Here is a 27,964-nt window from a genome sequence, read left to right as displayed (position 1 = left end):
GCTGCTGAGATGGCTTCCTGATGCTGGGGCATCATGGGCAGCATGGATCTGGGAAGCTCTGGACCCTGAGCCTGTCCCGACATTGGGCCCGAACATCAGGAGGTGCATGGCTATGATAGCCCCATGCCTTGCCCTGTGAAAAAGCCCCATGCTGGAGAAAAACTCAGGCTGTCCGGGGCAAGCAGCCAGAGTTGGGAACAGAGACCAAATGTATGTGTTTGTGCCACTTCCCAGAAGTTCTGAGTAGAGGCCAAAGGTGTTCTGAAGGGTGCCTGCTTTGCATCCTGGAGAGAAAGTCCCAAGCCAGGCCTTGTGACATTTGAAGTCTGTGTCCAAACGTAAATTCCAGTGCCCGTGTGTGGGAGGTGAATAGACGAGGGTGCTTCTTTCCTCTTTGACTTAATTGGGTTACTCGAAATATTCTTTGTCTCTTAAGATTCCTGCCCTCTTCCATCCATTCACAGAAGACAAAGGCTCCAAGGAAGGGGAGCTCATGTCAGGCCTGCTGGGGCAGGAGAGTTATGAGCTGGTGGAGGCTGTGACCCCGTAGTGTGACAGATGGAGCTGTGCAGGTTGTTCCCCAAGCAGGGCTCCTGCCAGCCCTGGCTCGGGGGAGCTGGAGCTCAGTACTTTCTGTGGACAGTGGAGGGGCCGCCCCATTGTACTCTGCTTGGTGGTCTGCATCTGCTGGAACGGGGAGCGGGAGACCCTGATCCATATGGAGTGTTCGTGCCCTGGCAGAGCAAGCATCTGGGGAAAGAGGAGCCGGGGTCATACCTGTTCCGTGGATCCCAGCTGTGGCATGTTGTGGCCTCTCCCCTGTGGGCGGGGGCCCACCTGAGGGTGGTTTTTGCAGCTGTCTTGTCTTTGAGGCCCAAAGAAAGGCAGCACAGCCCTTGGGAAGGGAGAGCAATTTGCCTGGCGAATCACACGGCCAGTTTCCCATGTGACAGAATTCTGCCCCTCAAGTTATTTGTTCCTTGAAGGCTGTGTTTTCATCCCAGTTAGAAACTTCTTGGAATGGCCATCCCCTTGCTGAAGGGTAAATGGCCACAGTTGGAGAGCTTGGGGCCATTCCTTCATCCCTGCTGGTTGAGTGCAGGGAGAGTTGAGGTCTGCACCCATTCCTCCTCCTCCACCTTCACAGTAGCCTGGGCCCTCCACAGCGACTGCGAGGCTCCACACAGTGAGGTGTGGTGTGACTCCTGGGGCTGCCCCATGTTGCTACCACAGCTTCGGCGGGCAGGCGGAACAAGAGGCACCACCGCTGAGCAGTAGACAGTCCAGAGCCTGGGCTGGACTGAAAGGGACTATGTCCCCAGGGGGAGGGACGCCACTCACCAGATGGTTTCTGCCGCCGGCTTTGAAGGTAGTTCAAACTAGGGGGCAGGCTTTTCTAGTTTTGGCTAGAATACTCCCCAAGTGCAACAGAGGTTGTTCTATACCCCTGAGGACAGACGGGGTCTGGGGAGAAGGGGATGTGTTGCTGCCGAGCCTGGCGAACTAATGTGGCGTTACTCCCAATCTAAGGATAAATGGCCAGTGCCATGGCTCACGCCTGTAGCCCCAGCACTTTGAGAAGCTGAGGTGGGAGGATTGCTTTAGGCCAGGAGTTTGAGACCAGCCTGGGCAACATAGTGAGACCCTGTCTCTAAAAAAAAATATTTTTTGATTAGTTGGGCCTGGTGGCAGGCATCTATAATCCCAGCTACTTGAAAGGCTGAGGCGGGAGGATTGCCTGAGCCTAGGACTCTGAGGCTGCAGTGAGCCATGATTGTGCCAGTGCACTCCAGCCTGAGTGACAGAGCAAACAAGACCCTGTTCTTAACAACAACAACAAAAAAATTGCAGTCATTGTAATCTCAGCACTTTGGGAGGCCTAGGCAGGCAGATCACTTGAGGCCAGGAGTTCGAGACCAACCTGGGCAACATGGTGAAGCCCCGTCTCTACTAAAAATAAAAAAATTAGGCTGGGCACGGTGGCTCACTGCTGTAATCCCAGCACCTTGGGAGGCCGAGGCGGGTGGATCATGAGGTCAAGAGATTGAGACCATCCTGGCCAACAGGGTGAAATCCCGTCTCTACTAAAAACATAAAAATTAGCTGGGCGTGGTGGCGCATGCCTGTGTTCCCAGCTACTTGGGAGGCTGAGGCAGGAGAATCGCTTGAACCTGGGAGGCGGAGGTTGCAGTGAGCCGAGATCACGCCATTGTGCTCCAGCCTGGTGACAGAGTGAGACTCTGTCTCAAAAAATTAGGCCGGACGCAGTGGCTCCCACCTGTAATCCCAGCACTTTGGGAGGCTGAGGCAGGCGGATCACGAGGTGAAGAGATCGAGACCATCCTGGCCAACATGGTGAAACCCTGTCTCTACTAAAAATACAAAAATTAGCCAGGCGTGGTGGCACGTGGTGGAGAATCGCTTGAACCCGGGAGGCGGAGGTTGCAGTGAGCTGAGATTGTGCCATTGTACTCCAGCCTGGGCGAAGAAGCAAGACTCCATCTCAAAAAAAGAAAAAAAAATTAGCTTAGGGTGGTGATGTGTGCCTGTAATCACAGCTACTTGGAAAGCAGAGGCTGCAGTGAGCCGAGATCGCCCCATTGCACTCCAGCCTGGGTGACAAAGCAAGACTCTCTCAAAAAGATAAATTGAGAGTGAAAAGTAACTTGCTCATGGGCCTCGTAGTAAATGGCAGAGCCAAGATTTGAACACAGCGTAGGAGGTGTTATCCCCATTTCACAGTTAGGTAACCTGCAGCTTGGGAAAGAAGAGACAGGAGCAAGCCAAGGACACCCACAGCTGTGTGCCTGACTAGGTCCTTTCCCTCCCTATGCTGCCCTGCCCCCACGGCAGCTGTGAGAGGCCCAGCTTCTTCCTGAGTGGGAGCTCTGGGCCCCAGAGGCCCCTCCCGCCCCACCTTGCTATTCCTGGTGCTGGGGACAAGGATGGTGTCTCCTGCTTCTGGCCTGCAATGCCAGGGTATTATGCAGTGCTGCCCTGGACAGGACGTTGGTTTCTGTGATTCCATCTACGTTCCTGGATTCCTACTATGCTAAACTGAGCAAAAAGAACCTTCAAACCTGTATTGGGGCTTTAGGAGTCGGCTGTGGGTCTTTTTTTTTTTTTTTTTTTTGAGACAAGATCTCTGTCGTCCAGGCTGGAGTGCGGTGGCACAATCAGCTCACTGCAGCCTCAACCTCCTGGGCTCAAGTGATCCTCCCACTTCAGCCTCCTGAGTAGCTGAGACTACAGGCACACGCCATCACACCCAGCTAATTTTTGTATTTTTAGTAGAGACAAGGTTTCACCATGTTAGCCAGGCTGGTCTCAAACTCCTGAGCTCAGGTGATCCGCCTACCTCAGCCTCCCAAAGTGCTGGGATTACAGGCGTGAGCTCCCAAGCCTGGCCCTGCTGTGGAGTGTTAATTCTATTAAGGTGAACATTTAATAGTCCCCTACGGACTGGCAGGGCTGGGGCTGAGGTCACATCATGTGGCGCTGGTGCTTAGTGCAGGCCACCCCAGTGCTGGAGGGAGGAGGCCCTGAGAAATGGGACCAGGCTGGGAGCCTCCTAACGGATGGAGGCTGTTTGACTCAGAGCAGGGTTTGGTAGGCCACAGCTGGGAGATCGGGAGCAGGGTGAGAGCCAGCTGTGGCTGATCTGGCTGTTGAAAGCCAGGCCCTGCACCTCTCTGGGGTCATGCTCTGATACAGGATGGCTCTGTTGCAGCAGGTGAGGCTGATGGGTGGCCTGGACAGTAGTGGCTCCTGTCCGGCTCCCCGGCCCTGAGCCCCTCAGTGGTGACAAAGACTAGGCAGCCACATCCACTGAGGATCGTAGTGAGGTCTCAAGCCGCCAAGTGCAGGCACTATGGATGGCAGCACAGGCCCTTGAAGTTGGTCATGTTGTGGAACTGCCCCTGTGCCTAGCTCGATGCCTGGCAGGTGGGCCACACAGGGGTGTCACATGTGGGAGCTGTGGGGGGACCACTCCTGTGGCGGCCCCTCTCCTGAATGTTGGATATATGGGATGGGGAAAGGTGGGGCATGTGGCTGGAGGGGTCCAGGGATGGGGCTCTCAGGCTAGGGCCCTCTGAGGGTCCTGGCAGTGAGACTGGTGTCCAGGAACATGAAAAGGAGTGGGGACCTGCCCTAAGCTGATCAGGGGTCTAGAGGCAAGAGAGGCCCATGGGTATTGGAGCTATGAGCCCAGGCTAGGGGCTCAGAAGGCAGAGGGGCCTGGATGTGGTTCACAGGCTGGTAGGGGCGAGGCTGGGGGCCAGCCCATGATGGAGGGAAACGTGGCCTGAGAAGCCAGTCTTCACCAAGCTGGAGCCATGGTCCCACACGGGTGCAAACACAGTGATCTCGCCCTCATCACACAGGGCCGCTGGCTGTGGGCTGCGTTCCAGAAGGGGTTAACCACCACAGGCTCTCGGCAGGCCCCGCCCAGCCCTCAGCTTACACCCTTCCCTCCCTCTGCTGGAACCCTGGGGTGGCCCAGCCAGGACAGCTGTGCCTGCCTAGAGAGCAACCCCTCCATCCCCAACCCCGCCCCTGACAGCTGTGTCTGGGCCTGCACCCTGGACGCCTGGCAACAGCTGTGCCCCAGGAAGAGCAGACGCTCCTCTGGGACCCTTGTCTCTGTCCCGCCCCCTCCCTTGACCGTTGCCTGGTTAGGTTTCCCAAACTAGCTCTTCCGATGATGCCGTCTCTCCCTCCACCTTCTCCTGGACTTTGCATTAGCGCCCCCATTTCGCAGATGGGGAAGCTAAGGCCCACGGAGGGAAAGGTACATTCTCGAGGTACCCAGCACCCCCGCGTTAGGCCTGTATCTCCTTCCCCGAGGCCCTTGTTCACCCTCCACCTCTGGGCACTGGGCCCTTCCTGCAGCTTCACTAGAGTCCCCTGCTGCTGCCGTCACCCCAAGAGTCATTGCCTGCAGGCAGATGAAGAGGCCCCAGCTGCCCTCTGAGAGCACAGGGCTGGCTTCTTTGCACCCTCACCCTGCAGCCCTCTCTCTGGCCAGCCCCAGGGCTCAGTGCCTGGCACCCACCTGATGTGCCAGGAGGAGAGACCAGGCCAGGTAGGGAAACTGGAGACCCAAAACTCAGGTTCTCACCAGCTCCAGATCAGATGCTTTGGGAGGTGGCAAGCTCTGGAAAGTGTGCAGAGGAGGGGCGGCTGAGGGTTCTTACCTACTGTCCCCTCAGGACTGGGGTGCAGCTCCCTCCCCAGGCCTCGCAGTTCCATATTTGGACCAAGAGCAGCTGCTGGACCAGAGCCTTTCATGGACAGAGGGCCAGGCCTGGGCTGGGGAGACCCAGTGTTTGTCCAGGCCATGTGTAAGCAGTGGGTTTGGGGGCCGCCTCTGGGGTGGGGCACCTGGTATGACAGTCAGTGAGAGGAGACCTGGACCAGCTCCCTTACCCACTCCAAGGCTTGAGATCTATCCCTAGTGCCCCATTCAGAAGGGAACAGGTTGAGCCCGGGGATCAGAGAGACCAAGGGCTCAAGAGACTTAGGCCTCACCCCTTAGTAGGGAGGGACTCCCTAGCAAGCAGTTGGAGCGTGGGGGCAGTCCCAGGTGGGGGAACTGAGCTCCCTGTCTGCAGGCAGCACGGCAGCTGTCCAGGGTGATAGAGGGGGTCCCTGTCCTGTGGAAGGTTCCTGTCACAGAGAGCCTGTCACCACATGAGGCACACCTCCCTCATTGGACCAACAAACCCCCCTCTCCTTGTTCATTTATTTTATTATTTTGAGATGGAGTCTTGCTCTGTCGCCCAGCTTGGAGGGCAGTGGTGTGATCTCAGCTCACTGCAACCTCTGCCTCCTGGGTTCAAGGGATTCTCCTGCCTCAGTCTCGTGAGTAACTGGGACTACTGGTGTGTGCCACCACGCCCGGCTAGTTTTTGTATTTGTAGTAGAGATGGGGTTTCACCATGTTGGCCAGGCTGGTCTCGAACTCCTGACCTCAGGTGATCTGCCCACCTCGGCCTCCCACAGTGCTGAGATCACAGGCGTGAGCTACTGCACCCGGGCTTGCTTACTTTTAAGCAGTAAGAATTGCCCTAGGCTGGGCATGGTGGCTCTTGCCTGTAATCCCAGCACTTTGAGAGGCCAGAGCGGGTGGAATGCCTGAGCTCAGGAGTTCAAGACCAGGCTGGGCAACATGGTAAAACCCTGTCTCTTCGAAAATACAAACATTGTTTTGTAATATATTACAAAATATATACAAAAAAGTATATTATTGTAATATACAAAATTTTTTTTTAATACAAAAATATATACTCTGCCCAGGTGGGAGGATCATTTGAGATTAGGAGTTTGAGACCAGCCTGGGCAACATAGCGAGACCTCATCTCTACTAAAAATAAAAAATTAGCCAGGTATGGTGTCAAGCGCCTATAGTCCCAGCTGCTCAGGAGGCTGAGGCAGGAGAATTGCTTGAACCCAGGAGGCAGAGGTTGCAGTGAGCTGAGATCTTGCTACTGCACTGCAGCCTTGGCAACAGAGCGAGACCCCATCTCCAAAAAAAGAAAATGAGAATTGCCTTATATGGAATCTTGGAAATACAGTAGAGAAAGACCAAAAATCACCTACTTTCCCGCCACTATCTAGAGAACACTATTGGTCACGATTTGTATGTGTCCTTCTAGATTTTTACATGCATATCTATTTCTCTATTTGTCTTTATTTTAGCAAAACAAGATCATATGCTTTTTCTTGTCTATTTTTATTGTTATTTTATTTATTTATTTATTTTGAGACAGGGTCTTGCTGTGTCGCCCAGACTGGAGTGCAGCGATGCGATCTGGTCTCACTGCAACCTCCACCTTCTGGGTTCAAATGATTCTCCTGCCTCAGCCTCCTGGGTAGCTGGGACTACAGGCACACACCACCACGCCTGGCTAATTTTTTTATTTTTAGTAGAGACGGGGTTTCACCATGTTGGCCAGGCTGGTCTCGAACTGCTGACTTCAGGTGATCTTCCCGCCTTGGCCTCCTGAAGTGCTGGGATTACAGAGATGAGCCACTGCACCCAGCCTGGCCTTATTTTTAAAATTTATTTATTTGTTTTGAGCCAGAGTCTCTCTCTGTCACCCAGGCTGGAGTGCAGTGGCATGATCTGGGCTCACTGCAGCCTCTGTCCCCCAGGTTCAAGTGATTCTCCTGCCTCAGCCTCCTGAGTAGCTGGGATTACAGGCACCTGCCACTGTGCTGGCTAATTTTTGTATTTTTAGTAGAGACGGGTTTCACCATCTTGGCCAGGCTGGTCTTGAACTCTTGACCTTGTGATTCACCTGCCTTGGCCTCCCAAAGTGCTGGGATTACAGGCATCAGCCACTGCACCCAGCCTGGCCTTATTTTTTTGAGACAGGGTCTCACTCTGTCATCCAGGCTGGATTGCAGTGGCGCAATCATAGCTCACTGTAGTTTCACCCTCCTGGGCTCAAGCGATGCTCCTGCCTCAGCCTCCCAAGTAGCTAGGACTACAGGTTCGCGCCACCATGCCCAGCTAATTTTTTGTTTTTAGTAAAGACAGGAGTCTCGCTATGTTGCCCAGGCTGGTCTCGAACTCCTGATCTCAAATGATCCTCCCACCTGGGCCTCCCAAAGCATTGGGATTACAGGTATGAGCCACTGCATCTGGCCTGTCTTGTCAAAAATTTTTAAAGTTTTTAATTGAAGTGTAGCATACATACAGAAAAGTGCACAAAACGTGAAAGTCCCACCACTCACAATGGACTCATCACTAAGTGAACAGGGTGACCAGCATCCAGAAGCCAATGATGCCTCTTCTTGGCCCCCTGTCTTCCCTCTTGCCCTGGGGTCCCCACCACCTGACTCCCACCTCATGACTCAGACCTGCTTGCTGTTGGGCTTTGCATAAATAGAAGCATGCAGCCTGTGCTCTTTCAGGCCTGGCCTCTCCCCTCAACATTGTGGGCTCCATCCGTGCTGCAGCTGGAGTTTGTTCATTTTCGCTACTCTGTCACGTTTCATTGTATAAATGCACCACACAGTCTCACTGCTCTTTTGTTGAAGGACTGTGCCTGGATTCTGGGAAGGGTTGGTTGCTGGGAGGGATGGGGAAAGAGCAGAGACTTTGGTATTAATCCAACAGACAGACCTAGGTGCAAGCCCTGCCTGGCACTAGCAGACTCAGCTGCATTATGGAACTTGTCTGCCAGCCTCTCTTTCCTCCACTCTGATAGGGGTTCTGAGAGAAATGCATCACAGAGGCCTGAGGAAAGCCCTGGAACAGAGCACGAACAAAAAGTTCAGTTTCCCAGCGCCAGAAAGTCCCCATCGCCTCCTAGAGTATCTCCAGGCCCCTTGCCTGTGTTGGGGCTCAGGACACACCGCTCCAAAATGTGACTGTAGGAGACCAGAATATCCCACCCTGAAATATGCTACTTTGGCATATTTTGAGCTGGTTATTCAGAGAAACTGCAGACATAAGAGAAGCTCTGAAAAGCTAACCTTTTTAATGTTTTAATCTTTTTGTGTGTGTGAGACACAGTTTTTTGCTCATTGTCCAGGCTACAGTGCAATGGCCTGATCTCAGCTCACTGCACCCTCTGCCTCCTGGGTTCAAGCAATTCTCCTGCCTCAGCCTCCTGAGTAGCTGGGACTACAGGTACTCGCCACCATGCCCAGCTAATTTTTGTATTTTTAGTAGAGATGGGGTTTCATTCACCACGTTGGCCAGGCTGGTCTTGAACTCCTGACCTCAGGTGATCTGCCCACCTTGGCCTCCCAAAGTGCTGGGATTACAGGTGTGAGCCACTGTGCCCGGTCCTTTTTGAGAAAAAAGCATTTTTATCTGAGGACAGTAAATCAATCCTATCTATCTATCTATCTATCTATCTATCTATCTATCTATCTATCTAATCTATCTATCTAATCTATCATCTATCTATCTATCTAAGACGGAGTCTCGCTCTGTTGCCCAGGCTGGAGTACAGTGGAGTGATCTGAGCTCACTGCAACCTCCGCCTCCCAGGTTCAAACGATTCTTCTGCTTCAGCCTCCTGGGTAGCTGGGACTACAGATGTGTGCCACCACACCTGGCTAATTTTTGTATTTTTAGTGGAGATGGGGTTTCACCATATTGGCTAGGCTGGTCTTGAACTCCTGACTTGAAGTGCTGGGATTACAGGCATGAGCCACCACTCCCAGCCTAAGGAATGTAAATCTTTTTAATTACTAGGCCCAGAGAGATATTAACATGAGACAGTAATTAATCTTTTGAGCTATGTGTTCATCTCTTGAAACTGCTTACTGTTGCCACAAGTAGCTACACAGTAACCTAACAGTGCCACGCCGGACACTATAACCCATACCCTATAATGTAACACTAATCAGCCTCATTTCTATAAACCAATAATTCCTTACAAACAACATTGTGTTACAGGAAAGGAGTCCCAATCCAGACCCCAAGAGAGGGTTCTTGGACCTCCCGCAGGAAGTAATTTGGGGCGAGTCCATAGCATAAAGCGAAAGTAAGTTGTTTAAGAATGGAAAGGAGGCTGGGTGCGGTGCCTCATGCCTGTAATCCCAGCACTTTGGGAGGCCAAGGCAGGCAGATCACGGGATCAGAAGTTCGAGACCAACCTGATCAACATGATGAAACCCCATCTCTACTAAAAATACCAAAATTGGCCATGCGTGGTGCCATGCGCCTGTAATCCCAGATACTCGGGAGGCTGAGGCAGAAGAATTGCTTGAACCTGGGAGGCAGAGGTTGCAGTGAGGCGAGATTGCGCCATTGCACTCCAGCCTGGGTGACAGAGTGAGACTCATATCAATCAGTTTAGGCTGGGCGTGGTAGCTCATGCCTGGAATACCAGCACTTTGGAGGCCAAGGCAGGTGGATTGCTTGAGGCCAGGAGTTTGAGACCAGCCTGACCAACATGGTGAAATCCCATCTCTACTAAAAATACAAAAATTAGCTGGGCGTAGTGGTGCGTGCCTGTAATCCCAGCTACTCAGGAGACTGAGGCAGGAGAATTGCTTGAACCTGGGAGGCAGAGGTTGCAGTGAGCTGAGATGGCGCCACTGCACTCCAGCCTGGGTGACAGAGCGAGACTGTCTCAAAAAAAAAAATAATAATAATAAATACATTTGGGCTGGGCATAGTGGCTCACGCTTGTAATCCCGCACTTCGGGAGGGCGAGGTGGGTGGATTGCCTGAGGTCAGGAGTTTGAGAGCAGTCTGGCCAACCTGGTGAAACCTCGTCTCTATTAAAAATACAAAAAAAAACTAGCCAGCCATGGTGGCATGCACCTGTAATCCCAGCTACTCAGGAGGCTGAGGGAGGGGAATCGCTTGAACCTGGGAGGCAGAGGTTGCAATGAGCCAAGATCGTGGCACTGCTCTCTAGCCTGGGCGATAGAACAAGACGCCATCTCAAAAAAAAGAAAAAAATGCCTAACCTATTGAGAGTGCAGCCCGACAGGTCTCAGCTTTATTTTACCCAGCCCCTACTCAAGATGGAGTCTCTGTGGTTCAAACACCTCTGACAATTGTATTGGCTCACTCCCTGTCCCCCCTTTTGTTACTTTATTATTATTATTATTATTTGAGACAGGGTCTCACTCTGTCACTCTTGCGGTGGCATGATCATGGCTCACAGCAGCCTCTATCTCCCAGGCTCAAGCAATCCTCCCACCTCAGCCTCCCAAGTAGCTGGGACTACAGACACTCGCATGTCACTTTGTCCCAGCACTTTGGGACATTATTATTTTTTTGTAGAGACAAGGGTTTTACTTTATTGCTTAGTCCGGTCTTGAACTCCTGGTTTCAAGCGATCCTCCTGGCTTCCTATCCTACTTTTTTGCCTTTAAAAATCCACTTACAGGCCAGACACGATGGCTCACCCCTGTAATCCCAGCACTTTGGGAGGCCAAGGCAGGCGGATCACGAGGTCAGGAGATCGAGACCATCCTGGCTAATATGGTGAAACCCTGTCTCTACTAACAATACAAAAAAAAAAAAAAAAAAATTAGCCGGGCATGGTGGCGGGCGCCTGTAGTCCCAGCTACTCGGGAGGCTGAGGCAGGAGAATGGCCTGAACCTGGGAGGCGGAGCTTGCAGTGAGCTGAGATCGCCCCACTGCACTCCAGCCTGGGTGACAGAGCGAGACTCTGTCTCAAAAATAAATAAATAACTAAAAAATAAAAATACAAAAATCAGCCAGGCGTGGTGGTGGGTGCCTGTAATCCAAACTACTTGGGAGGCTGAAGCAGGAGAATGGCTTAAACCCGGGAGGCGGAGGTTGCAATGAGTCGAGATGGTGCCATTGCACTCCAGCCTGGGCAACGGAGCCAGACTCTGTCTTAAAAAAAAAAAAAAAAAAAATCTAGTTACAACTGCTGCTAATCAGAGTGTATATTCAGGATAACTTGATTCTATGCTCTCAGGTTATAATCATCAAACTTGGCCCAAATAAGCTCTCTGCTTATGTTAATTTTGTTTCAGCTTCTTCCTTTTAGGTTGCTATTTTGTAATTTACATGCATAATGGAAATTATATTACTCTTACATTGGTAAGAGTATCTTACATCAGGAAGAGGGCTACTCCAGACAACCTTTTTTTTTTTTCTTTTTTTTTTGAGACAGAGTCATGCTCTGTCGCCAGGCTGGCGTGCAGTGGCGCGATCTCAGCTCACTGCAACCTCCGCCTCCCAGTTTCACGTGATTCTTCTGCCTTGGCCTCCCGAGTAGCTGGGACTATAGGCACCTGCCACCACACCCAGCTAATTTTTTGTATTTTTAGTAGAGATGGGGTTTCACCATGTTGGCCAGGATGGGCTCAATCTCTGGACTTCGTGATCTGCCCATCTCGGCCTCCCAAAGTGCTGGGATTACAGGTGTAAGCCACCAAGCCCGGCCCAGACAACTTTGATCACGGGAGACTTCATCTGTGTAACAAGAAAGCCTTTATTCACCCTACACATCCTCCCCTCACCCTCATAACCCCTGAGAACTCCCATCCCCAGTTTCTTTCTGTAGCTCAGGATGCTATATAAGCTTCAGTCATTTGACCCTTCGAGCTACATGTTTTTTGGTACTCCCTTGTGTATGTGTATTAGGGTTCTCTAGAGGGACAGAACTAATAGGATATATGTATATAAAGGGGAGTTTTTTAAGTATTAACTTACATGATCACAAGGTCCCACAATAGGCTGCCTGCAAGCCGAGGAGCAAGGAGAGCCAGTCTGATTCCCACAACTGAAAAACTTGGAATTTGATGTTTGAGAGCAGGAAGCATCTAGCATGGGAGAAAGCTGTAGGCTGGGAGGCGAGGCCAGTCTTGTCTTCTCATATTTTTCTGCCTGCTTTATATTCTAGCCCCACTAGCAGGTGATTAGATGGTGCCCACCCAGATTGAGGGTGGGTCTCCCTTTCCCAGCCCAGACTCAAATGTGAATCTCCTTTGGCAACACCCTCACAGACACACCCAGGATCAATACTTCATATCCTTCAATCCAATCAAATTGACACTCAGTATTAACCATCATAGTATGCATCTAATTAGAAATGGTTTTTCACCTGTTGATCTGTCTTTTTTTTTTCTTTTTTTTGTTTTTTGAGATGGAGTCTCGCTCTGTCGCCCAGGCTGGAGTTTGTGATCCAGTGGCATGATCTCCGCTCACTGCAAGCTCTGCCTCCCAGGTTCACGCCATTTTCCTGCCTCAGCCTCCCAAGTAGCTGGGACTACAGGCGCCCGCCACCACGCCTGGCTAATTTTTTTGTTTTGTTTTGTATTTTTAGTAGAGACAGGGTTTCACCGTGTTAGCCAGGATGGTCTCGATCTCCTGACCTTGTGATCCACCCACCTCGGTCTCCCAAAGTGCTGGCATTATAGGCGTGAGCCACCGTACCCGGCCTGATTTGTCTTAAGTCAATTTAGTTCATAGTCCAGCCAAAGAACCTAGAGGGGTGGAGGGAAGCCATTTTTCTCTTGCCTACGCCTGACTGTGCTCTAATTGGGGAGTTATTTGTTTGTTTCCCAGTGCCAGACAAGCCCAGGAGGGCAGCAGGGAGGTCCTTGCCCCTTCCTTCTCCCAGTGGCAGCCAGCTGGGGCCTGGGCCTCTTAACCCTGTGCCCCTAGTGATCGGGAAGGGAGTTTAGAAGCATCTGTCCTGGGCTGTTTGCTAGGGCTCAGTACAGGGCAAGAACAGGGACCTGGTGGTTGTGGGTGGGGTTGGGCTGAGATTGCTAAGAATGGGGCCGGGCACGATGGCTCACGCCCGTAATCACAGCACTTTGGGAGGCTGAGGCAGGTGGATCACTTGAGGTCTGGAGTTTTGAGATCAGCCTGGCCAACATGGTGAAACCCTGTCTCTACTAAAAATACAAAAATTATCCAGGTGTGGTGGTGTGCGCCTGTAATCCCAGCTACTGGGGAGGCTGAGGCAGGAGAATCACTTGAACCCAGGAGGCAGAGTTTGCAGTGAGCTGAGATGGTACCACGGCTCACTAGCCTGGGCTACAGAGTGAGACTCTGTCTAAAAAAAAAAAAAAGTGCTCGCTTCGGCAGCACATATACTAAAATTGGAACAATACAGAGAAGATTAGCATGGCCCCTGTGCAAGGATGACACGCAAATTCTTGTAGTGTTCCATATTTTTTGAAGGGATTACAAACCAAGAGATACAAGTGGCTTCTAGAAATTAGAAAAGAAAAGGTAGTGGATTCTGCCCTGGAGCCGCGACAAGAAATACTGGCCTTCTGACATCTTGATTTTATATTTCTGATCTTTAGAACTGTAAGAAAATGAATTTGTGTTGTTGTAAGCCAAAAGCAAACAAACAAAAAACTAGAATGGGGTGGGGAAGGTGAGGGAGCAATGAAGAGGGATGAGCTTGGGGCCTGGGAACACATCCCTCCAGAGGAAGCTCAGACACAGCTCCCCTTCTAGGGCACCCTGAGTTCACTGCAACCTTGCTGTGACACCCCGCCGCCCCGCACCACCCATGGGCTGAGGTTTCTCTTCCAAAGCTCCTGTTTCTCAATCTCTTGCCACCCCATCGCCACCCCCTGCCACAGCCTTTGATGTTATTAACCTCAGTGTCAAAACTGGAACTTCTGGGAAGTCCACCTCTGCAGCAGCATGTGTGGTGGCTGAAAGCATGGGTTTTGGAGGCAACAGAACTGCCCTGTAATCCTGGCAAGGCAGCCTTGTAGCTTCATGATCTTGATCAAGTCACCTGACCCTTCAGGCCTATTTCCTCATTTGTAAAAAATTTGAAGTAGGGCAGGCGCAGTGGCTCCTGCCTGTAATCCCAGCATTTTGGGAGGCCATGGTGGGAGGATTGCTTGAGCCCAGGAGTTCAAGACCAGCCTGGGCAACATAGTGGGACCCTGTCTCTGCAAAAAATAGAAAGTTAGCCAGGTATGGTGGTGTGTGCCTGTAGTCCCCAACTACTCGGGAAACTGAAGCAAGAGGATCACTTGAGCCTGGGAGGTCGAGGCTGCAGTGAGGTGTGGTCATGACACTTCACTCCAGCCTAGGCAACAGAGCAAGACACTCTCTCAAAATAAAATAATTGAAATAATAATAGCATCTATTGCATGACATTATTGTAAACCTGGAATGAGATTGTACCATTAAGACCTGGCCCAGTGGCTGGTCCCACACCCCCTTTCCTCGTATGCCTTCTACCTAGTTCAATACTGTTCAGCCTCCTGCAGTTTATAAACATTCTGAGTGTCTGGTTGGAAACAGTGGTGAACCAACACAGGCTCTGCCCTCAGGTGGCCCCTAGTCTTGATGGAGACCCACCATGTGGGGCAGGGCTGACAGGTGTTACTGGGCACAGAGGAGACACGGGCTTGGGGTGGCCAGTGAAGGCATCCTGAGTAGTCCCACCCCACATATCTTCCTAGCACATCATGGTTTTATTTTCACCGTGACACTTACACAGTAATTTCTAATTAAGTGCCTGTTTATTGTCTGTTTTTTCCCTCCAGAATGTCAGCTTTGTGATAATAAACTTTATCCACCTCGTTTATACTGGTGTCTATAATAGTTCCTAACACACAGTAGAGGCTAATAAATATTCACTGAGTAAAGTAAGTGGTATCATTAACTGGAAGCCAGGAAGCAGGAGTTAGCATGGTGAAAAAGGCAGCCTGGATAGGAGCTGAAAAAATGAACATAAAATGCAGAAGCAAGGCCAGGCACAGTGGCTTATGCCTGTAATCCCAGCACTTTGGGAAGCTGAGGCGGGCAGATGACATGAGGCCAGGAGTTCAAGACCAGCCTGGCCAACATGGCGAAACCCTGTCTCTATTAAAAATGCAAAAATTAGCCAGTTGTGGTGGCATACACCCGTAATCCCAGCTGCTTGGGAGGCTGAGGCAGGAGACTCGCTTGAGCTAGGGAGGTGGAGGTTGCAGTGGGCTGAGATTGCACGACTGCACTCCAGCCTGGGTGACGCATGTCTCAAAACAAAAACAAAACCCAAAGTGCGGAGGCAAGGCCAGGCGCCGTGGCAAACGCCAGTAATACCAGCACTTTGGGAGGCTGATCTGGGTGGATCGCTTCAGCTCACAAGTTTGAGACCAGCTTGACTAACATAGCAAGACCCCCCTCCATCTGTACAAAAACTACAAAAATTAGGCTGGGCGCTGTGGCTTATGCCTGTAATCCCAGCACCTTGAGAGGCCAAGGTGGGTGGATCACCCGAAGTCAGGAGTTCAAGACCAGCCTGGCCAACATGGTGAAACCCTGTCTCTACTAAAAATACAAAAAATAGCCAGGCATGGTGGCAGATGCCTGTCATCCCAGCTACTCAGGAGGCTGAGGCAGGAGAATTGCTTGAACCCGGGAGGTGGAGGTTGCAGTGAGCCAAGATAGCGCCACTGCACTCCAGCCTGGGCAACAGAGCAAGACTCTGTCTCAAAAAAAAAAAAAAAAAAAAAAAGCCAGGCATGGTGGTGGGCACCTGTAATCCCAGCTACTCGGGAGGCTGAGGTGGGAGGATGGCTTGAGTCTGGAAGGTGGAGATTGCAAGGCTGCAGTGAGCTGAGATCACACCACACTCCACTCCAGCCTGGGCTTAGAGCTAGACCTTGTCTCAACAACAACAACAAAATGCAGAGTGCATTTTGAATGCAACAAAAGGCTTGGTGGTGGAAATCAGAGAGCAGGGTCGAAGGTGTGGAATATTGAAGAGTTTTGAGAGTTGAGGCTGGACAGCGACATCCAGGAATTGGGATTTTGCCTAGGAAGCAATGGGGAGCCACTGAAAGTATATGACTTGGTCAGATTTAGGTTTAAAAAACCAAGAAGGAAGGGATGGGGGAGGGAGAGACAGTGATAGGGTAGGAAGGAAGGGAAGTTGGCTGCTCCAGCATGGTAACTGGAATTGAAGAGTGTGATAGTAATTCAGGGAGGTTTGGTTACTAGGTCAGTGTCAGGAATTCTGAAAAGAAACGACGGAGGCCTGGTGGAGAGGAGGGGACTCTGAATAGAGGGATTTTTTTTTTTTTTTTTTTTTTGAGACGCAGTCTTGCTGTGTCGCCCAGGCTGGAGTGCAGTGGCGTGATCTCGGCTCACTGCAACCTCTGCCTACCAGGTTCAAGCAGTTCTCCTACCTCAGCCTCCCTAGTAGCTGGGATTACAGGCATCTACCACCATGCCTGGCTATTTTTTGTATTCTTAGTTGAGATGGGGTTTCACCATGTTGGCCAGGCTGCTTTCGAACTTTTTTTATTATTGTTTTTTGTTTTTGAGATGGAGTTTCGCTCTTGTGGCCCAGTCTGGAGTGCAATGGCTCAATCTCGGCTCACTGCAACCTCCATCTCCTGGGTTCAGCAATTCTCCTGACTCAGCCTCCCGAGTAGCTGGAATTACAGGCTCCCACCACCATGCCCAGCTAATTTTCTATTTTTAGTAGAGACAGGGTTTCACCATGTTGGCCAGTCTGGTCTTGAACTGTTGACCTCAGGTGATCCACCCACCTCGGCCTCCCAAAGTGTTGGGATTACATGTGTGAGCCACTGCGCCCGGCCAATTTTTGTATTTTTAGTAGAGATGGGGTTTCACCATGTTGGCAAGACTGGTCTCAAACTCCTGACCTCAGATGATTTACCCGCCTCGGCCTCCCAAAGTGCTGGGATTAGAGGCGTAAGCCACCGCGCCCAGCTCGTACTTTTTTTTTTTTAGTACAGACGGCCTCCCAAAAGTGCTGAGATTACGGGCGTGAGCCACCACGTCCGGTCTGAATAGAGAGAAATTTAACAGTATGAATGAAGGGAGGAGTCAAGAACAGTTTAGGCTTCTCGCGTACATGATTGGGTGGCCCCAGATGTCACTCACAAGTATAAGCCTTGGAGGCGGAACGTAACCCCGAAGAAGAGCCCTTTTGTGCTCCGCCCATAGCGGTAGGAAGGTGTCAATTGGCTGTTTCGAGGAACGCGCCAAAAACTGCCAAGGGCTGTGGGAGGTGTGTTCTTGCGTCATTTCCGAGAGACTTCCAGGCCGCAGTTTCCCGGCCTCCCCAGCTCCGGAACTTCCGGCCAGCGCAGCCATTTTGGCTTCCTGACCTTGGGCTACGGCTGACAGCTTTTTGTGGTGTACTCCGTGCCATCATGTCCGTCCTGACGCCGCTGCTGCTGCGGGGCTTGACAGGCTCGGCCCGGCGGCTCCCAGTGCCGCGCGCCAAGATCCATTCGTTGCCGCCGGAGGAGAAGCTTGGGATCATGGTGAGGAACGGGCCTGGAAGAGCACGGGAGGCGCTGTGGGCTGGCCCCTTCTGCCTAGCTGACCTCAGGTGGTCCTGAGAGTGTCCAGCACCCCGCGCCCCGCAGCATAGCGGGGAGCAGCAGTGCCGGTTTGGGCATGTCTGGAGGGCGCGAACGACGGGGACAGTGTGCCCGGGCGACAGTCGGGCTGTTGGCGTTAGGTCTTTCCCCACAGCCCCAGGATCTCGGGTCTGGTCCTGTCAGGCCCTCCCTCCCTTGTCGCCTCCTCGCTGCGCCGCCTCGAGCCGACTTCTTTAGCCGTTCTGAGCACATTTTCTCATTGGTTCATTGGGGGATGCCTGACGCTGTCAGCGACGAAAATGGTTGTTACTGCTATTTATTTTATTTTATTTTACTTATTTATTTTGAGACGGGGTCTCGCTCTGTCGCCAGGCTGGAGTGCAGTGGCGCAATCTTGGCTCACTGCAACCTCCGCCTCCCGGGTTCAAGCGATTCTCCTGCCTCAGCCTCCCGAATAGCTGGGACTACAGGCACGCGCCACCATGCCCAGCTAAATTTTGTATTTTTAGTAGAGACGGGGTTTCACCATGTTGGCCAGGATGGTCTCGATCTCTTGACCTCGTGATCCGCCTGCCTCAACCTCCCAAAGTGCTGGGATTACAGGCCTGAGCCACTGCGCCCGGCCTTGGAGGGGGTTTTAAGGCAAGGAAGGATAGGTATGGTTTTGGAGTTACTGGCCCATGCAAGGATCCTGGGTCTTAACATACAAGCTTTGCTTTTTTTGTTTGTTTGTTTTTTGTTTTTTTGAGACGGAGTCTCGCTCTGTCACCCGGGCTGGAGTGCAGTGGTGCGATCTCAGCTCACTGCAACCTCCGCCTCCCAGGTTTAAGCCAAGCCATTCTCCTGCCTCAGCCTCCCGAGCAGCTGGGATCACAGGCGCCCGCCACCACTCCCGGCTAATTTTTTGTATTTTTAGTAGAGACGGGGTTTCACCATGTTGGTCAGGCTGGTCTCTAACTCCTGATCTTGTGATCCGCCTGCCTTGGCCTCCCAAATTGCTGGGATTACAGGCGTGAGCCACCATGCCTGGCCCAGACCAGCTTTAAAACAGGTTTCAATAAATCCTGCTTCCTGTCCCTTCCTTTATGATCTGGTGGTGCATTTCTCCCTGAACCCTAACCCCAGCTGTCTCTCCTTCCTCTCACTCTTCCCCCTCCTTATAACTGACCCTTTACCTCAAGGGTTAGGGTAGCCTTGGATCTGCTCTGTCTGCTCCCTGGAGCGTGGATTCCTTTAACGTGAGGATGCGGGGCCTCCCACTTGCCTCTGAGTCCTGGCTCCCTGAGGGGGGCTTTCTGCTGCCTAGGAACTGCTAGGACTTAGCCTAGGGGAATACTGACTCCGAGGTGCCTTCTTTATTGTGCTCTGTGCAGGAATTGGCCGTTGGGCTTACCTCCTGCTTCGTGACCTTCCTCCTGCCAGCGGGCTGGATCCTGTCACACCTGGAGACCTACAGGAGGCCGGAGTGAAGGGGTCCGTTCTGCCCCTCACACTGTGACCTGACCAGCCCCACCGGCCCATCCTGGTCATGTTACTGCATTTCTGGCCGGCCTCCCCGGATCATGTCGTTCAATTCCAGTCACCTCTTCTGCAATCATGACCTCTTGATGCCTCCATGGTGGCCTCCTGGGGGGTCACTGACCCTGCTCGGTGGGGTCCCCCTTGTAACAATAAAATCTATTTAAACTTTACTTCAGAAATTCATTGTGCCTTCCCTCCTGCCTGGGCTCATGCCTCCTCTGGCACTGGGTGGGGGTGTGGAGAAGAGCGCCCGGCTGGCTGCCCTGTGGTAGGTTTTGTGTGCCTCAGCTGGTCTCCTGGTGTGCTTCTGTGCCTTTCAATGGTGCCTGGCTTCCTGGGAAGACAAAGCCTGTTGTCATTATGCAGCTTTTCTGGCTCATGTCCTCCAGCTCCCTTGTTTGTGCAAAGCCCAATGGGCGTGTGTGTGTGTGTGTGTGTGTGTATGTGTGTGTCTGTCTGTCCCATTGGGGCTGGATCTTCAGCTAGAAGCCTTTCCTCTAAGGGGACAGCTTTTTCTGGTCTTCCTTTTTGGTGGACTTCATTTCTTAGGTGCTGGTGCCCTTCCTAATTGGGGGTAGGGACTTTGCAGAATCTTGGCTTTTTTTTTTTTTTTTTTTTTTGAGACTGAGTCCCGCTCTATTGCCCAGGCTGGAGTGCAATGATGCGATCTCGGCTCACTGCAACCTCTGCCTCTCAGGTTCAAGGGATTCTCCTGTCTCAGCCTCCTGAGGCATTACAGGCACCCACCAGCACGCCCGGCTAATTTTTTTTGTATTTTTAGTAGAGACGAGGTTTCACCATGTTGGCCAGGCTGGTCTCGAACTCCTCCTGACCTCAAGTGATCCGCCCACCTTGGCCTCCCAAAGTGCTGAGATTACAGCCACCGCGCCTGGCAATCTTGCCTTTTTTATTTTTTTTTCAAGACAGAGTCTTGCTCTGTCACCCAGGCTGGAGTGCAGTGGTGCGATCTCAGTTCACTGCAACCTCTGTCTCTGGTGTTCAAGCAATTCTCCTGCCTCAGCCTCCTGAGTAGCTGGGATTACAGGCACATGCCACCACACCTGGCTAATTTTTGTATTCTTAATAGAGATGCTATTTCACCATGTTGGCCAGGTCTCAAACTCTTGACCTTGTGATCCACCCTCCTCGTCCTCCCAAAGTGCTGGGATTAACAGGTGTGAGAGACTGCTCGCAGCACCCCCCCTTTTTTTTTTTTGGAGGCTGGACTGCAGTGGTGCAATCACAGCTCTGTAGCCTTGACTTTGACTGCAGCCTTGACCTCCCAGGCTCAAGCGATCCTCCCACCACAGGTCGTACCCTACTAGCTGGGACTATAGGCATGTGCTACCACCATGCCTGACTAGTTTCATCTTCTTCTTTTCTTTTTTTTTGAGACTGAGTCTCGCTCTGTTGCCCAGGCTGGAGTGTAGTGGAGCGATCTCGACTCACTGCAACCTCCGCCTCCCGGGTTCAAGTGATTCTCCTGCCTCAGCCTCCTGAGTAGCTGGGATTACAGGCGCACGCCACCATGCCCGGCTAATGGTTTTTTTTTTTTTTTTTTTCAGTAGAGATGGGGTTTCACCCTGTTGGTCAGGCTAGTCTCGAACTTCTGACCTCGTGATCCGCCCACCTTGGCCTCCCAAAGTGCTGGGATACAGGCATGAGCCACTGCGCCCAGCCATGCCTGGCTAGTTTCTTAAAACATTTTCTTGTAGAGATGGGGTCTTACTATGTTGGACAGGCTGATCTCGAACTCCTGGGCTCAAGTGATCCTCCTACCTCAGCCTTTCAAAGTGCTAGGACTACAGGTGTGAGCCACTGCGCCTGGCTGCTTGCTTTTTTTTTTTTTTTTTTTTTTTGAGACAGAGTCTTGCTCTGTCGCCAGGCTGGAGTGCAGTGGTGCGATCTCGGCTCACGGCAACCTCCGCCTCCTGGGTTCAAGTGATTCTCCTGCCTCAGCCTCCCAAGTAGCTAGGGCTACAGGCGTGTGCTACCACGCCCAGCTAATTTTTGTATTTTCAGTAGAGATGGGGTTTCACCATGTTGGCCAGGATGGTCTCGATCTCTTGAACCTCGATATCTGCCCGCCTTGGCCTCCCAAAATGCTGCGATTACAGGCGTGAGCCACCACCGCCGGCCCCTGCTTGCTTTTTAAATATCAACTCCAGGGCCCCTTTCCTTCCAACACTTTCCATACATGGTTATGGACTAATTGTCTTTCCTTGTTCTATCTGCCAGCTTCCCTTTCTCCTCTGTTTGACTTGGGGAATCTGCCATTCCTCTGTCCCCAGGAGCCCTTCCTCAGTGATTCTCCTGGTGTGTGAGGGGCAGGAAGTACCTCAGCAGGGGCGATGTTCTGAAACACTGCGCGCCGAGCTGGAGTCCTGATTGCCAGCGCCTGGAAGGAACACTCAGACCTGCCGGGTCCCACCCTTGAGGAAGATGTGGCTTTACCTGTCCTTTGCATCCTCTTTGCTGGGGTGACTTGGTTGATTTCTGAAAAGACACAGGTTCAGTCTCCCCTGTGGAGCTGAGGCTGCCAGGACGCCTGTGCCTGGAACAGTGGGCAAAGATGTCAGGTGAGAGGGGAGGGCTGTGGTTGGCTTCAGGCCCTGAGTGTCTGAACACACGTCTTCCCAGCTCCTGTTCTGCAGGCTGTTTCCTGATTTATGTTGACAGAGCTGAGGGTGGACCCGACTCTCCTGCCGTAGCCTGGTCTTGCTTGTCTTTTCTGCGTGATGCCCAGGGAAGCCTGTGGGGCCCAGTGCCCGATACTGTAGTGGGTTCAGCTCCTGCCATAGCTGTTTCCCTGAACGTTAGGAAATTGTCCTCTCTCCTAGGTGGCTCCTTTCCTTCCACACAAGCCAGACTTTGTATACAAGGCTGAAGGGTCACGGCCTGGTTGGAGGGCCGGGGAAAAGCTGCCTGGGCCTGTTGCCCCTAGTGGGGTTCAGAATGCTGCAGGTGTGCCCGGTGGGAGCATCGGCCGGGGAGGGGCGAGCCCGTGTTGGATCTGGAGCCAGGATGGGGTGCTGACCTAGGAGAATCCACTGCCACATACAGGTATCTCAACAGCTCCCTTGTTTCTGGATGGAGGGGCCTCATGGCCATCTTCCACACAACAGGACCACCCCTTGTTCTGTGCATGGTTCTGGGAGGCTTTTCTGCTTACATTAGTCCCTGTGGAGGTGGGACCTGAGCGCCCCCTGACTGTCAGGCCCATCTCCTGGCCTGGCTGGCAGCTCCCTGGCCCTGGGGACCAGTCACTGCGGTGTGGGAGGCCGGGGCATTCTCACCAAGCCTGCACTTCCTGAGTAGAGGGCCCTGAGTGTCCTGGCCCTTGGTTGGCTCAGGGCTGCTTTCCTCTGGCTGTGGGCACAGATGAGGTGCTGGTCTCATAGCCACGGGGCTGCACACAGCAAGGATGTGGCACTGGAAAAAGTGTTATCTTGAGTTTTTCTTTTTTCTTTTTTTTTTGAGACGGAGTTTTGCTCTTGTTGCCCAGGCTGGAGTGCAATGGCATGACCTTGGGTCATTGCAACCTCTGCCTCCCGAGTTCAAGTGATTCTTCCGCCTCAGCCTCCCGAGTAGCTGGGACTACAGACATGTACCACCACACCCAGCTAATTTTGTATTTTTAGTAGAGATGGGGTTTCTCTATGTTGGTCAGGCTGGTCTCGAACTCCCGATCTCAGGTGATCCACCCGCCTTGGCCTCCCAAAGTGCTAGGATAGGCATGAACCACCATGCCCTGCCTTCTTCTTTTCTTTCTTTCTTTTTTTTTTTTTTTTGAGACAGAGTCTCGCTCTGTTGTCCAGGCTGGAGTGCAGTGGCACGATCTTGGCTCACTGCAGCCTCCACCTCCCAGATTCAAGCGATTCTGCTGCCTCAGCCTCCCAACTAGCTGGGACTATAGGCGCAGGCCACCACACCTGCCTAATTTTTGTATTTTTAGTAGAGATGGGGTTTCACCATGTTGGCCAGGCTGGTCTCCTGCTCCTAACCTCAGGTGATCCTCCTACCTGGACCTCCCAAAGTGCTGGGATCACAGGCGTGAGCCACTGCACCCAGCCTGTTGTCTTGAGTTTCTTTTCTTCTTTTCTTTTCTTTTCTTTTTTTTTTTTTTTTGAGATGGAGTCTTGCTTTGTCACCCAGGCTGGAGTGCAGTGGCGCAATCTTGGCTCACTGCAAGCTCTGCCTCCCGGGTTCATGCCATTCTCCTGCCTCAGCCTCCCGAGTAGCTGGGACTACAGGTGCCCACCACCACACCCGGCTAATTTTTTGTATTTTTAGTAGAGATGGGGTTTCACCGTGTTAGCCAGGATGGTCTCTGTCTCCTGACCTCGTGATCCACCCGCCTCAGCCTCCCAAAGGGTTGGGGTCACAGGCGTGAGCCACTGAGCCCGGCCTGTCTTGAGTTTCTGTGGTAACTCCACTGCCCTGCTAAGGGTTTGATTGGGTGTCCTCCATTTTTGTGCCCCTGGAATTGAATGATGGGTGCTGGTCCCCCTCCGAGGAGGACTGCTCCAGCCCAAAGTTCGATTGATTGAGCCACTGCCCCAACCTGTGCAACACCAATGGCTCCAGGCAAGTCTTTCAGGACCCTGGTCTGAAGAAGCCCTCGGCAAGCCCAGCAGTTCCTCCAGCCCCTCTTCCTCCCACAACCTGCCATGTCCTGCATTTGTAGGGATGGGTGGGGTGATGTGTGTAGGGGTGGGGAGGAGAGTGTAGAGTTTCAGTGGCCTATCACATTTGAACCCCAAACTCTTTGGTCCCCTGTGTGGCCATTAGGTCTGAAATCTCGTCTTTCACTGGCCTACCCTTGTCCCCAACCAGTTCAGGACCCTGGAGCAATTCCCTATAGAGAAAGCAAGGATCCTTGTACCCCAAACATTTTCTGTGTCCACGTGTGTGGGTTTCTGTGCCTGGTGTGCACGCTGACTGGAGAAGCTAAAGTCCCAGCAGGTGCTGTAATGTCAGGAACAGTGGTCTGGGAGTGGGGAGGCTTGGGCTTGAAGCCTAGCATGGCCACTGAACTGTACGACCTTGGGCAAGTCATCTGGTCTCTGAATCTCAGTTTTGTAAAATGAAGATATTGTGGCAGACAGGATAATGGCCCCCCGAAAATGCCCATGGTCTACTCTCTGGAACCAGTGAATATGTTATCTTACATGGCATGGGGGCTTTGTAGATGTGAATAAGGTCATGACCTTGAAATGAGAGGCTATCCTTGGAGATCCAGGCGGGCGCAATGTCGTCATAAGTCCTGAAGTGAGAAGCACTTAGCCTACCGTTGCTGGCTCTGAGGACAGAGGAAGCGGGCCATTAGCCAAGGACTGCAGGGGCCTCTAGAAGCTGGGAACAGCCCTCCTTTACAGCCAGCAAGAACATGGGGACCTTGGTCCTACCTTCTGCCAACCTGGACAAGTAGGAAGTGGATCTCCTTTAGAGCCTCTGGAAGGAAATGCAGCCTGTAGACACCTTGATTTTAGTCTGGTGAAACCCAGACTTCTGTCCTCCTAAACTGTAAGAGAGGCTGAGCATGGTGGCTTATGCCTGTAATCCCAGCACTTTGGGAGGCTGAGGCAGGTGGATCATGAGGTCAAGAGATCAAGACCATCCTGGCCAACGTGGTGAAACACTGTCTCTACAAAAAAATACAAAAAATTAGCTGGGCGTGGTGGTGGGTGCCTATAATCCCAGCTACTCAGGAGGCTGAGGCAGGAGAATCGCTTGAACCCGGGAGGCAGAGCTTACAGTGAGCCGAGATCGTGCCACTGCACTCCAGCCTGGGGGACCCAGCAAGACTCCGTCTCAAAAAAAAAAAAAAAAATTGTAAGAGAATAAATTTGTGTTGTTTTAAGCCGCTAGGTTTGTGGTGACTCGTTACGGAAGCAATAACAAAAGTAATGCATCATGTGGTGCTGTGAGGCCCTGGGGAGGGGCTGGGACCAGCTGCTGGGACCCTCTGCAGGCATAAAGTGAAGTGAATGTACAGCACTTATAGTGGGTGCCCCAGCGAGGACTGGGGTGGTGGGAGTTGCTTGGGAGGGGCTCTGCCTGCATTGCCTCTGCCCCTCTGCTTGCTTTCGGCCTTAGGAGGTCTGAATCCTGCAGGTGACTCACAGCCCAACTGATGGCCCTGAGGCATAGACCCTGCTCTGCCGCATCAGCCTTTGCTGCCGTCAAAGCCTCCCTAGACCACGATTTCAGGGCTGCTGCCTGGAGACTCTCGTGGGTACAATGCAAGGTTCATGTTGGGGCCAAGCATGCCCCTACTCCCGCTGTCTGGGCAGCTGCCCGACTTCCAAGCCTGCACCAAGAATGGTCGCCTAATCCCCATGTGTGGCCCACCCTTCGAGGCTTTCGGCTGGCCACGCCTTCCCGTGAGGACTACGGCTGTTCCAGGGCCCATGCCATGCCCCTGTTGTCTTGGTCCATTCAGCCTGGCTCCCTTCCCTGAGAGGCAGAGGCAGAAGAGATTGGGTGGGTCTGGAGCCATGTGGCCCCTTGGGGCCTCTGGGCTGTTGTGTAAACTTCCTCTAAGGCTGAAGTTTCACAGTCCCTGAGTCCCACTATGGGGTCTCCTCCCCTCCCTCCACCTGATGGAATCCCACGGACATGGATGTGGGGCCTGGGCAGGCACCAGTCTGGCAGGTGGGTGTGAGGAGGCATCTGTGCTATGTTGGCACTCTGGCTGCTACCTGTCACCTCTGTGACTGTCTCCGACATGCAGCCTCAACCAAGTGCCTGTGCTGCCTGTGTCATTACAGGCCCGTGACAGCAAGGACCAGCAGCATGGACCATTTCCAGGGTGGCAAATTGGGGAGCAGAGACAAATGTCTGGGGCTGTGCCAGGGGCTCCTGGCGAATCTGCAGGTGGGTTTTATTTTATTTAATTTTATTTATTTATTTATTTATTTTTCTTGAGACAGTTTCACCTGTTGCCCAGGCTGGAGTGCAGTGGTGCAGTCACGGCTCACTGCAACCTCTGCCTCCCAGGTTCAAGCGATTCTCCTGCCTCAGCCTCCCAAAGTAGCTGGGATTACAGGTGGCTGCCACCGTGCCTGGCTAATTTTTGTATTTTTAGTAGAGACGGGGTTTCACCATCTTGACCAGGCTGGTCTCAAACTGCTGACCTCATGATCCACCCGCCTCGGCCTCCCAAAGTGCTGGGATTACAGGCCTGAGCCAACGTGCCCGACCAAGGGTTTTATTTTTTTATTTTTTGAGACGGAGTCTCCCTCTTTCGCCCAGGCTGGAGCGAAGTGGCATGATCTTGGCCCACTGCAACCTCCATCCCCTGGGTTCAAGCTATTCTCCTGCCTCAGCCTCCCGAGCAGCTAGGATTACAGGCGCCTGCCACCACACCCAGCTAATTTTTTTATTTTTAGTAGAGACGGGGTTTCACCATGTTGGCCAGGCCGGTCTAGAACTCCTGACTTCAGGTGATCCATCCGCCTCAGCCTCCCAAAGTGCTAGGATTACAGGCGTGAGCCACCAAGCCCGACCTGCAGGTGGGATTTAGATGCTTCAGGATGGAGAACCAAAATCCTTACACAGTAAAATTAACAGGACAGACGGAATGGGGATAAGAGAACAGTTATTTACTTATTCATTATTATTATTATTTTTAGATGGAGTCTCGTTCTGTCACACAGGCTAGAGTGCAGTGGCTTGATCTCAGCTCACTGCAACCTCCGCCTCCCGGGTTCAAGCTATTCTTGTGCCTCAGCCTCCTGAGTAGCTGGGATTACAGGCATGGGCCACCACAGCCAGCTAATTTTTGTATTTTTGGTAGAGACGGGGTTTCACCATGTTAGGCTGGTCTTGAACTCCTGACCTCAGGTGATCCGCCTGCCTTGGCCTCCTAAAGTGCTGGGATTACAGAAGTGAGCCACTGTGCCTGGCCAAGAGAACAGTTATTAACCACCAAATAAACCATCATTGAAAAGAGCTAGGCAAGGCCGGGTGCGGTGGCTCATACCTGTAATCTTATCACTTTGGGAGGCTGAGGCGGGCAGATACCTGAGGTTGGGAGTTCGAGACCAGTTTGACCAACATGAAGAAACCTCATCTCTACTTAAAATACAAAATTAGCCAGGCATGGTGCTACATGCCTGTAATCCCAGCTACTTGGGAGGCTGAAGCAGGAGAATCACTTGAACCCGGGAGGCAGAGGTTGCGGTGAGCAGAGATCGCTATTGCACTCCTGTAGCTGGGACTACAGGTGCATGCCACCACACCTGGCTAATTTTTTTTTTTAATGTTTTTTATAGAGATGCGGGGGTGGGTCTCCCTGTGTTGCTCAGGCTGGTCTCCAATGCCTGGGCTCAAGCAATTCTCCCAGCTTGGCCTCCCAAAATGCTGGGATTACAGGCATAAACCACCACACCCAGCCATCTTTGCCATTTAAAAAATTAAACGTGGCTGGGCGCGGTGGCTCACGCCTGTAATCCCAGCACTTTGGGAGGCCGAGGTGGGCGGGTCATGAGGTCAGGAGATCGAGACCATCCTGGCTAACACGGTGAAACCCCGTCTCTACTAAAAATACAAAAAATTAGCTGGGCGTGGTGGCGGACGCCTGTAGTCCCAGTTACTCGGGAGGCTGAGGCAGGAGAATGGCTTAAACCCGGGAGGCAGAGGTTGCAGTGAGCC

General features: G+C 52.3%; 1 protein-coding gene and 1 non-coding gene across 2 annotated transcripts; both read left to right on the top strand.

Moving 5' to 3' along the window:
* The first annotated feature begins 13,537 nt into the window (after positions 1-13,537).
* LOC129009223 (U6 spliceosomal RNA) lies at positions 13,538-13,644 on the top strand. The gene has a single exon (XR_008492732.1). It is a non-coding gene; the product is annotated as a U6 spliceosomal RNA (small nuclear RNA).
* A 3,852-nt stretch (positions 13,645-17,496) lies between these two features.
* Positions 17,497-19,476, top strand: LOC129008825 (cytochrome c oxidase subunit 8A, mitochondrial). Its single transcript, XM_054441239.2, has 2 exons — positions 17,497-17,725; positions 19,159-19,476. The coding sequence occupies exons 1-2, from the start codon at positions 17,612-17,614 to the stop codon at positions 19,252-19,254; spliced, it is 210 nt and encodes a 69-aa protein (XP_054297214.1). The 5' UTR covers positions 17,497-17,611; the 3' UTR covers positions 19,255-19,476.
* The last annotated feature ends 8,488 nt before the right edge of the window (positions 19,477-27,964 follow it).

Source organism: Pongo pygmaeus, chromosome 9 (assembly GCF_028885625.2).
Source record: "Pongo pygmaeus isolate AG05252 chromosome 9, NHGRI_mPonPyg2-v2.0_pri, whole genome shotgun sequence".
NCBI lineage: Eukaryota > Metazoa > Chordata > Mammalia > Primates > Hominidae > Pongo > Pongo pygmaeus.
The sequence above is the reverse complement of the archived record's forward strand: the minus strand, read 5'-3'. Positions and strand labels throughout refer to the sequence as shown.